General features: G+C 50.5%; 1 protein-coding gene across 1 annotated transcript; it reads right to left on the bottom strand.

Annotated features, from left to right (window-relative positions):
* Window positions 1–6,098: 6,098 nt before the first annotated feature.
* Window positions 6,099–7,888, bottom strand: FOXE3 (forkhead box E3). Its single transcript, XM_050749403.1, has one exon. It carries the CDS (start codon window positions 7,781–7,783, stop codon window positions 6,821–6,823), a length of 963 nt encoding a protein of 320 aa, XP_050605360.1. The 5' UTR covers window positions 7,784–7,888; the 3' UTR covers window positions 6,099–6,820.
* Window positions 7,889–11,367: the final 3,479 nt, after the last annotated feature.

Below are 11,367 nucleotides of genomic sequence, written 5' to 3'. Positions count from 1 at the left end.
TTTTTTTTTTACTAAGTTTAATTTGCTGATACATTGCTGACAAGTTTTGCATCATCTTTCATATGTGAGATTAGGCTATATTTTATGTATTCCTTTATCAGGTTTCGATAGCATAATTAGATAACATAGTAGGTAGAATTGGGATGACTGCCATTTTTTCTGTGTTCTGGAGCAATTTATTTAACTAGAGAAATAGGTTCCTCAGTGGTTTGACAGAATTCACAGGAAAAAACAGCTAACCTAGGTGCCCTCTGGTGGGAGCAGTGGAGGAACCGTCTCTGACAATGTTGTCTGTTCCTTCTGAGCTAATAGGTCTATTGAAATTAGTTACTCCTTAAATTAGGCAAGCCAGACCAGGGGTGACTACCAGTGAAATGACCACTCCAACCTTTCAGGATTGGCCAGAGGCTATGATTAAATGGGAAAGTGTTTGGCTTTGGTGGATTAGGATGATGTTAGCCAACAGCCGATTCTTTCTATAGCTTTGTATATCTACTTTTTTCCACTTGCACCTCCACCTCTAGCAAACCACCACCCTTTCCTGCCTGGATGCTGCAGTAGCCTTGTAACTGGTATCCCTACCCCACCCCAGGGCTCCTCTAACTCTGTCTCCATGACATATTTGGGGCTATGAAATTCCTCTGAGCACAAGTTTGACTACTTCCTTTAGATTTTAATAGGTACTATTCTTACCTTTATTAATTTATAAATAGTCTGTAATGGCAACTTTCTTCTAACCAAAGAGTTATTTATTTAGATAAATGTTTTAAAATGTTTAATTGCTTAGTGTGAAGTATGGTCCAAGAATACATACTTTTTTTTTTTTTTTTTTTGATACGGAATTTTACTCTTGTTGCGCAGGCTGGAGTGCAATGGCGCAATCTCGGCTCACCGCAACCTCTGCCTCCTGGGTTCAAGCGATTCTCCTGTCTCAGGCTCCCGAGTAGCTGGGATTACAGGCATGCACCACCACGCCCAGCTAATTCGTATTTTTAGTAGAGACGGGGTTTCTCCATGTTGGTCAGGCTGGTCTCGAACTCCCAACCTCAGGTGATCCGCCCACCTCGGCCAAATTTCTGGGATTAGAGGTGTGAGCCACCGTGCCTGGCCCAAGAATATATTCTTATTCATGTGGGAATTTATAAAAATTTTTGAATGTTGTTTTTTTTCACCATAGTAAGCACATTCATATAAGCATATTCTGGATCACATAGGTGGTTTTTTTCATGATAGTAAGTACATTCATATAAGCATATTCTGGATCACATAAGTGACTTCCTTGTAAGAAATACCTAATACTTGAAGTCTTTATTTCCATTTATTGTCAGGTAGTGCTACTTTAATCTTGAGATGAGGTAAAAAAAATATATAGATTTTATAAATATATGCTATATTTGGGTCTGTTGGTATCATGGCCTGCTACATGAAGGAATCCCTGCAGTTCATTCAAAAGAAAAAAATGGTGTTAGCCAGGCATGGTGGTGCATGCCTATAGTCCCAGTTACTCGAGAGGCCGAGGCAGCAGGATCGATTGAACCCAGGAAGTCATGGTTGCAGTGTGGTATGATTGTACCACTGAACTCCACCCTAGGTGACAGAGTGAGACTCTGTCTCAATCAATCAATAAATAAAATTAAAAGTGGTGACTTTAGTCATCACATGGCCCAAGGAATGACAAACCCAGAAAACCTGCTATGGAGAAGTCAGAGCCATATTCATGGTGCAAGTGATGTAGTCTCAGCAAAACTCTCTCTCTCTCTCTATATATATATATATGGTTTTGTTTTTTGTTTTTTGTTTTTGTTTTTGTTTTTGTTTGTAGACGGAGTCTCACTCTGTCACCCAGGCTGGAGTGCAGTGGCATGATCCAGGCTCACTGCAACTTTTGCCTCCTGGGTTCAAGTGATTCCCCTGCCTCAGCCTGCCGAGTAGCTGGGACTACAGGCGCATGTCACCATGCCTGGCTGATTTTTTTCTATTTTCAGTAGAGATGGGGTTTCACCGTGTTAGCCAGGATGGTGTCGATCTCCTGACCTCGTGATCCGCCCACCTCAGCCTCCCAAAGTGCTGGGGATTACAGGCGTCAGCTACTGCGCCCAGCCACAATATATTATTTTACATTTGACTAATGTTATCAACTTGAATTTTTATTTCATTGTTTGAATGTAATTTATAAACCATTTTAACAATCACGTAAGAAATACAAGTCTAAGGAATTTATACCTGCAAATACTGACATTATAATAAAAAAAATTAAAGTCAATACTGAAGTCCACAGAATTCTTTCCCTTTAAGAGTAAACCACAATAACCGGTATCATGCAAAATCCCCTCACCCCCTACTTCTAGGATCTCCCAGAGAGGTAATACACTTGGGCTCAAAACCAATCCAGTCACTATAGTGGAGGGCTCTCTTGAAGGAGCCTCTCTGTTGTCATGTTTGCCAGTGTCCCTGCCAAGGGTGTCACTTTCCTATGTTCTCAATTTTCCATGTGCCAGGGTAATGTTGGCTTCCTTCTTAAATGGATCCAGGAGGCCCTCAAACCAGTTCAGCACCATCCTGGGCCCAAAGCGACCCTCCCTGTGTTCCAAGTCCCCCTAAGTCAGGAAGTCACCCCTCTCAGGCCTTCTCCTCTCAGGTTTCCTTCTCCTATAAGGAAATCTCCAGAGTTCTCCTGTCCTGTCCTCCTGCCAAAACTCTAACCCCTCATTTCCATAATACTCCACCACCTTCCCTGCTTCCCTACAGGTAAAGCATACTAAGCTGAGAAAATATCTCCCATTCTCTGATTCCCTCAAAAAAAAAAAAGGTCTACAGAGAAGCACAGCGTTGACGCAAATATTTCATTGTCACATGCATGCTTAGCTTCTCATGCTAAAACAATTTCAGACGTGCAAAGTTTCCAAAAATTTTACCTCGACTGAAACAAGAGAATAAACTAAGAAAAAAGGGAAAATAGGGACATCAGGAAGTAGAAGATCCAAAACAGGACACAGAATTCCCAAGGTAATGGTGAAGGGAATTTCCAGATCCAGCTCTGTTCAGCTGACTTGGAGCACCATCAGTCCAGATGAGCTGAAGGATGGAGGGCTCTGGGAGAGATGCCCCAGGAAGGGAAAAGCACAACCACCAAAAGCAGTTATAGGTTTCCTGGTAAGTTTGACCTCACCTCATGAAAAGCTGTACCACAGTGTTACTGGAAGGTATGGGAAGATTTAGCTTCCCATAGGTTTAGCTTTGTACCTTTTAGGTACAAAGGAAGTTGAACAAATGAAAAAATAAGGCATTATTAAGTTCAGGTAAAATAAAAGGTTGCACACACACACACAAAAGGAATTATAGTCATAGTACACTAGTAGCTTATCACAGAACAATATTTACATAGCAACAATCTAAATGCTAAAACTATTTAACCAAAAGTTGGTAATTTGAGGGAGAATGGAAGGAGATAAGAGATTTTAGAGGTAAATGTTCATCTATCATAATAGGAAGTTAATCATTACTGTTTCAAGAGAGAGGAGTATAAGCATGAAAATATGGAAGTATATTTCGAGAGAAAAATATGAACTGAAAGCGGATTCTTGTATGGAACAAAGTAGAGATCCTGAGAGTGGTACAAGATACCACTATAAGCCTTTGATTGCTATTTGACTTGTCAAATTATGTGCTTGTTTCAATTTTTTTTTTTTTTTTTTTTTTTTTTTTTTTTTGAGACGGAGTCTCATTTTGTCACCCAGGCTGGAGTGCAGTGGTGTGATCTTGGCTCACTGCAACCTCCACCTCCTGAGTTCAAGCGATTCTCCTGCCTCAGCCTCCCAAGTAGCTGGGATTATAGGCATGCACCACCACACCCGGCTACTTTCTGTATTTTTAGTAGAGACAGGGTTTTACCATGTTGACCAGGCTGGTCTCAAACTCCTGACCTCAGGTGATCCACCCGCCTCGGCCTTCCAAAGTGCTGGGATTACAGACATGAGCCACCATGCCTGGCCTGAATAAAGGAAAATTAAGGAAGCATTTAAAAAATAAAAATCTGATTTTCCAGTTCAAGGGTGACCCTCCTAGTATTTCCCTACAGATATTTTCTACCTGTCCTCGAAGTGTTCCAAGATCCTGGGACTGAGACCTGCAAGGTAGTAGCAAGAATTGAATTCAGAGCTCAGGAAGCAGTTCCTGGCTTCAGGAGAGCGAGAAGAGGCCTTTCCTTCCCTGGGATTTCTTAGACTGGGAAGGAATTTATCAACAGATGCTCTGAGGCAGGGGGAGGGGCTATAATACCATTTGGAGCAAAAGCAAGTTTGCATTTTGATCTTTACAGAGCTCTACTTCCTAGAGAACTGAGAGCTGGATCTTTCACTACCTGCTAGACCTAGGGAGGGGCAGTTTGCTAAACTTACAAGTGGGGAAAGAGCCTCCACTTCACCTCTTTCACCCTTTCTATAGGTCACTATGAGGATTATGAGTGAGAATGGATAAGAAGGTGCCAAAGTCAAAGTACTGTCCACTCAGTCGTTGTTCTGTAAGTCAGGCACAGTATCAGACAGCAGGGATTCATGCCCTCGAGCAGTCAAAATATGTTAAGTGAAGGACTGCTGTGCATCAGGCAAATCTGATCTGACCCTTGCTCAAAGGGGCTAATAGCTGGTGGAGGGGGTCTATCCAGGTCACTTCCTACCATACTGTGTAAACCTACTCCCCTACCCTCAAAGAGGGCCTTCCTGGCCTTCTCAGATTTTCATACTTTCTCCTCTATGGGCGGCCCATTGTCCACCCTCATCTTCCATCACCACCCCAGAGCTTCAAACTCTGGTATCCAAGAGAGGCACATCCTGCGTGTCCTGCATGCAAATCACACTCACCCTGGGTTCAAGACACACTGACTCCCTCCCCCATCTTCACCTACCCCTAATTCAGACTCAACTAGACTGGGAGCCCTGGGGTGGGGGAGCTTGCAAAAGCCTGATGCTTAGCATTTGGGTCAGCACCAGACAGCAGGACAGGGTCAAAGGCCAACTCCCTCCCTCACACCTCTGAGTCTGTTGAGTGCTACCCTGTCCTTGGTGCTGGGGACAGTCAGGAATCAGCTCAGGTCCCTTCTGCCCCTTATTACAATCCAGCAGGGAAGGTAAGACGGGGCATAGCCAATGGTGCAGTGCCTGGAAGTTCAGAGTGGGTGGGGTATGGTTCTGTGGCCTGGGCTCACTCTTTATAGTAGGGAGCTCTAATCCTTTAGGCTGAGCCTCTTGCCTGAGGCCAGCGCCTTTACTCCGTAGTACTATGCATACTAGTCACCTGGGAATTTTGCTAAAATGTAAAATCTGATGATTCAGTGAGTCTGAGTGGGGCTGAGATCCTGCATTTCTATTTATTTATTTATTTATTTAAATGAGGTCTCCCTATGTTAGGCCAGGCTGATCCTGAACTCCTGGCCTCAACCAATCCTCCTGCCTTGGCCTCCCAAAATGCCGGGACTACAGGCATGAGCCAGCATGTCCTGCCAGATTCTGCATTTCTAACAAGCTCCCAGGTGGTGGTGTAGGTCTGTGGACCACACTTTGAGTGCAAGGCTGTAGAGCACTTATCTCTCTGGGTGTTGATGGTTGGATTAATGACTCTCCCCACTGGCCCACAACCTCCATGAAGCAGGGATTTTGCCCATTCATTCAGTGATATTTCCCCAGTGCCTAGCACAGGCTGGGCACATTAACTAACTGCAACAGTGAATCAACGGCCAGTGCTTCTTTATCCATGGGAGCTGGGAATAATCCCAGACAGCAGGCAACCTGCTGCTCAGATACATTCACACAAGTGTGTACACACACATGCCCAGCCCATCTCGTCTCTACCGGGCTGAGATGCAGGAGATGGCATTTGACTAGTCCTACTATGTGCACAGCTATGGCTGAATCATTTCCTTTTTAAAACAAATTCGTGTTAGCCACTGATCCTACTGGAGAATCACTTCCTAATCCCATTTAATGAACTTCTGACTGATGTCTCACAAGGAGGTTCACCCCATGTGGCAACCCAAGATCTAGAACAAAGCTCACCCGGTCTCCCCAGACCACTCCCCCAAGTCACCAGCCAGCACACCAAGCCCAGAAAAAGGTTTCTTTCTTTTTAATTAAACCAACTTTAATTAAAAATAATAATAACCCAATAAGTCCTAAGTTTTCCAGGGAGTGGGGCAGACCTAAAGGCCCACCAACTCCCCTTTCAGTCGTGAGCCCTGGTGCTGCCTGTCTCTGAAATCTCCAAGAAGCGTCCTCAGGGCGTGAAGAAGGCAGCCAGGTGTGTCTACGTGAAACGGGGGCTCTTACCCAGGAAGAAACTGAAGGCAGACAGGTAAGTGGAGGTGGGGGGCAAACTTGTGGGGAAATGAAGGGACTCTAGCGAGTAAGTCATGAACCCAGGAGTCTGACCTCTAACGTGTCGGAAAAACATGAGAGAAGGTTGATGAAGTACAGTCGGTGGAGGAGACGGCTTGGGATCACAGATCTGTCTTGCAAAGGCTTGGAACTCACCAGGAAACCTGGGGTGGGGGGCGCCGCAAAGCTGGGGGCGCTCACAAGTGGAGGGAGAAGAAATGAGAGACTGGCAGGTCACAGGGGACGCTTCTGTCCAGTGGCGAGATGGTGGGAGCCTCCCCACGGATGGGGGACGGAGAAGGGTGTAGCAGGAGTCTGAGTCCAGGAGGCCAAGACGAGAGGCGCTGGGTGTGCTCCAAGCCAGGGTGGGGGCAGAGGTGGGGCGCTCGCGGGCGGCGCCGCAGGCCTGGGGCGGGACAGGTCGCACAGGTGCCTTCCCGTGCGGCGCAGGCTCACAGGTAGCGCTCCAGCCCCTGCGCGAAGCCCGGCTGCCTCAGGTAGGCCTCTCCCGGGGTGAGCGGGCCGAGCGCGGCTGCCGGCCCGGCCAAGGCCAGGAGGGGCTCAGCGGGCAGCGGGCCGGGGCCGGGGCCGGGGCGCGTCGCGGGCAGCACCAGGCGGTCGGGGACCTGCGAGTAGAGTGGCGGGGAGGCGGCGGTCGCGCAGGGCGGGAAGGCGGCGGCGGCGTCGGGCGCGGCGCAGCAGGGCGGCTCCGAAGCGCCCAGCCCCGCCAGCTCCGGCTGCAGGCTCACCAGGCTGTCGACGCTGAACAGGCGCGCGGGCGGCGCTGGGCCGGGGCCGGCAGGGGGCGGCGGCGCCAGCAGCGCTGGGCCGGGCGCGGGCGCGTAGGGCGCGTAGGGGAAGGGGAGCGGCGGCCCCGGCGGCGCGGCCGGGTGAGCGGGCAGCTCGGCGCGCTTGAAGCGCTTGCGGCGCCGCAGGAAACTGCCGTTGTCGAACATGTCGGCGGCCGCGGGGTCCAGCGTCCAGTAGTTGCCCTTGCCCGGATTGCCCGGCTCGCGGGGCACCTTGACGAAGCAGTCGTTGAGCGTGAGGTTGTGGCGGATGCTGTTCTGCCACTTGCGCGGGCTGTCACGGTAGAAGGCAAAGCGCTCGGTGATGAAGCGGTAGATGGCGGCCAGCGTGAGGCGGCGGCCCGGGGCGTGCGCCAGGGCCATGGCGATGAGCGCGATGTACGAGTAGGGCGGCTTCCCGCGCTGCAGGGGCCGCCGCCGCCGCCGCCCCGGGCCGGGCGCGGGCGTGGGGGCCGCCTCCCCGCGGCCAGCCGCCGCCTCCTCGGGCTCCCGCCCTGGCTCGGCTCCTGCGAGGGGCGACGGCGGCGGCCCCGACGGCGCGACCGCTGGCAGGGCCGGGAAGCCCGAGAACGCGGTGGGCGGATCCATGTCGCTGCGCCCGGCCATCGGCTGCGGCAGCCCCTGCCCGCGCGACTCCGGGACGGCAGGGGCCGCCGACCCGCTTTATATGGACACTGCCACCTCCGCCCCCGCGCCACCGCCGGGGGAGAGGGCTCAGGCCTTCCCTGCTGGCCAGCGCCTCCCCTCTAATTTCCTCTCCCAGCCCCCTTACTCTGTTCACGGTACCCTCCTCCATTTCGCCCCTCCCTTTCTGCCTTTGGATCAGTTTTTCCCAGACCCAGACTTACCCCTTCCCCATCTCGGTTAGGTCAGCCCCTGGCCCTGGCCCCATCGCGCTGTATTTGGTCAGTCCCCTTCCCTTTCCACCCCTCCCTCTACCCCCTCTCCTTTGGATCATTCCCAATCACAAATCCACCCATTCACTCTCCCAGCCCCCTCCCCATTTTGCTCCTCCCAGTAGTCGGTCCCCTCATCCGCCTCCTGGTCCTTCCATCCCCAGCTGGGACAGAAATGAAGGCTGCCTTGCCAGCCCTCAGTATCCTGATGGGGAGGTGTCAGGCCCACTCGCAGCCATTAGGGAACCTGGGCCAAGGTAATGAAGCAGCGGGGCAGGACAGAGCCAGGCCGGTTTTGTCTCTGGGAGGATGTTTGGCTGCTCCAGATCAGGGTCACCATCTCGCCTCTCTGCCACCCCCCTCCCCCATACCCCTGTCCTGCCCTCCCTCCAGGCCTTGAGAGCATTCTCTGAAAAAACAGAATCGTGGAAAGTGGTGCAGCCGCTTTAAATCAAGAGCCCCCAGGAAATCCACAACTTGGAGTTGCCTTTCTGGCTGCCTCCTCTCCACACCCCTCCTGTTGGAGAAAACAGCTTCTGTTCGCGCGCGCCCACGCGCCCACACACACACACACACACACACACACACACACACAGAGTACAAAATGTAGGCTTCCACAGGCTGGGGGTCTGAAAGAGCCGCATTCTGACCCAGAAACACCACACATCTCACTGGGGATGGGGGTCTTTGGCAGTGTTTGTTAAAAACTCAGTCTGAGAAATTCCACCCACAACTGCCATCCAGAGGGATGCAGCACTCAGCCTGTTTTGGGAAACCTCTTCTCCAAAGAGACAGGAGAGACCCATCCCCAGCTCAGAGGGAACCACAGAGTGAAGGAGACTTGTCTTAAAGTGCGTTGTCCTGGGGACAGGCAGATCAAGGGACTTGGACATGGAGCAGGGCTGGAAGGACAGTGAGCCCACTGAGGTACCTGACTGAGTTTAAGGGGAGTTCAGTCTCAGGGCCTTGCAAGTGCAGTCAGCACTTGAGAGCCAGGGCCTCCCTACATTTGGGGTCATGGGTATCTCACTTGCCCCATCCTAATCCCCCAGCCATGCTATAGAGTGTCCCCAGGTATAGGTGACCAAAGCTAGTTACAGCAGGCCTGTAAACTCCAAACTCAAAATCCAGTTCAAAATCCAAATGCAAAGCATGGAGCTCAAGGGCCCCTCTCTCAGCTCCAATCTCAGCTGATGACATCACAGCCACCATTACTGAGCATTTTGTATTTGGTAAACACTTTATGTACATTATTGCACTTAAGTTTGGGCACCCCATGAAGTGAGTACTGTTATTATTCCTGTTTTGCAAATGAAGAAACTAAGGTTCTGAGAGGTTAAGTGGTTTCCCTGACTTCACACAGCTAGTAGTAAGTGGTAGAGCTGGAATTAAATGTGAAGTTCAAAGCTCTGGCACCCCACTTTTCTAAGAATGCCATCCTTTAAAGCTGAGCTGAGACATTAGAAAATTAAGAGTATTTCCAGCTCCAACACCTTCAGCTACCAAGGTAAATTCTTAGCTTCTCTCCTCACCTCCTGGTCAGCATATCCAGGTGCCCATTGGGCATAACCACATGGATATTTCAGGGTATCTCAAACCCAAATGTCCTAAATGAAATGCATCTCTTCCTCTACCCAGTACATCCTCCAGCCCTGGCCGGCTCTCCTTCCAGCATTCTATATCTCAGCAAATGGACCTCTCCCTTTTCCTTCCCACCACCACCAAAGTGTGGTTATCATCATCTGGGGCTCCTTCCTCCCCACTCACTCTCCACATTCAGGCAACTGCAAGTCCCGTCAATTCCACATGGATCCCGGATCCATCCCTCCTTCAGTTCTCCTGGCCTCAGTTCAGCCTTCATCACTCACCAAGTACTTCTGGACCAGTCCCTTAGCGAGTGCTCTGGGCAAGACAGAGATGAAGACAAAATCTGATGGAGAGATAGACAATTGCCAGTTATAGTAGAGGTGGTCAGAGGGGCTACAGAAGCAGAGAGGAAAGAGATGACATTTGGAGATCTAGAGACAATCCCTCACCCACAACAATGAAGAGTCAGCTCAGTTTATATTCTAGCAGGTCCTGCCTCAGAACCCTCTTCAACCTCCCCAACCTGCATTCTTTTTTCTTTTTTCTTTTCTTTTTTTTTTTTTTTTTTTGGAGACATAGTCTTGCTGTGCCACCCAGGCTGGAGTGCAATGGGGCTATCTGGGCTCACTGCAACCTCTGACTCCCAGGTTCAAGCGATTCTCCTACCTCAGCCTCCCAAGTAGCTAGGACTACAGGCACCCGCCACCACGCCCATCTAATTTTTGTATTTTTAGTAGAGACAGAGTTGCGTCATGTTGGCCAGGCTGCTCTTGAACTTGTGACCTCAGGTGATCCACCCACCTCGGCCTCCCAAAGTGCTGGGAGCCACCGCACCTGGCCCCACCCTGCATTCTACCACCTGAAGGTAGGCCATATGCAACATAAGATGGTGCAGTCACAATGCCCAGCTCACCAAAGAAGAAGACAAGACAAGCCACTGCAGCATCAGGAAATCTAGCTTCAGGAGCAGAGTGACCTGGGGCCACTTCTCATTTGAGCCTCAGTGAGCCTCAGTTTCCTCAAACAGAATAATGGAAGCAATCATGCCCCCTCTCAGCATTTTGAGAGCCAAATGAGATCATGTATGAAAGTACCTGGCCCTCAATGGCACTTAGCAAGAGGTGCTTTCTTTTCCTACTACACAATTGGCATAATCAGTATTAACCCAGGGGAAGGAGAGAGGCAGGGCCAGAGAAGTTATTTCAGCACCTGCATATTTTCAACCAGGTGCAACATAATCCTGCAGCTAGACTCAAGTGCAGACCAGAGCTGACAAGGTTCATACACCGCCACCACCTTCCCTTAGGGATGAAGCCCCTCTGAAGCACCCACCACAGCCTCCATCTCACACCTCCAGGGAGTGAGGGGGTTGAGGGAAAAGTGGCTTTTATTACCACCTGTAGCTACGTGCAGTTTCCTTGTACTTTCAGTCTTCTGGTCAATGTGTAGAGCCTAGGACATAGTACATGTTCAATAAATGAAACTGAATGTGTGGTTGGCTATGCTAATCCTGGGAAGGGTGGGGGTGGGGCGCTAGGCCAAAGGGGTGAGAACCCAGACTTTTCCAGTTCTTTGTGCCTGTCTGGCCCCCTCCATTGGGCCTGCTTCCCGGAGCTGGAGCCGAGCAGGCCGGTGTCAGGGGGCGGCCCAAGGGCTAATCCGTGTTTTCAGCGTGGCTGGGCCCTCTTTTCACAGGCCCTGGGCCGG

This window comes from Macaca thibetana, chromosome 1 (assembly GCF_024542745.1).
Source record: "Macaca thibetana thibetana isolate TM-01 chromosome 1, ASM2454274v1, whole genome shotgun sequence".
In the NCBI taxonomy this organism is placed as follows: Eukaryota; Metazoa; Chordata; class Mammalia; order Primates; family Cercopithecidae; genus Macaca; species Macaca thibetana.
This window is presented reverse-complemented; position numbering and strand designations above follow the sequence as displayed.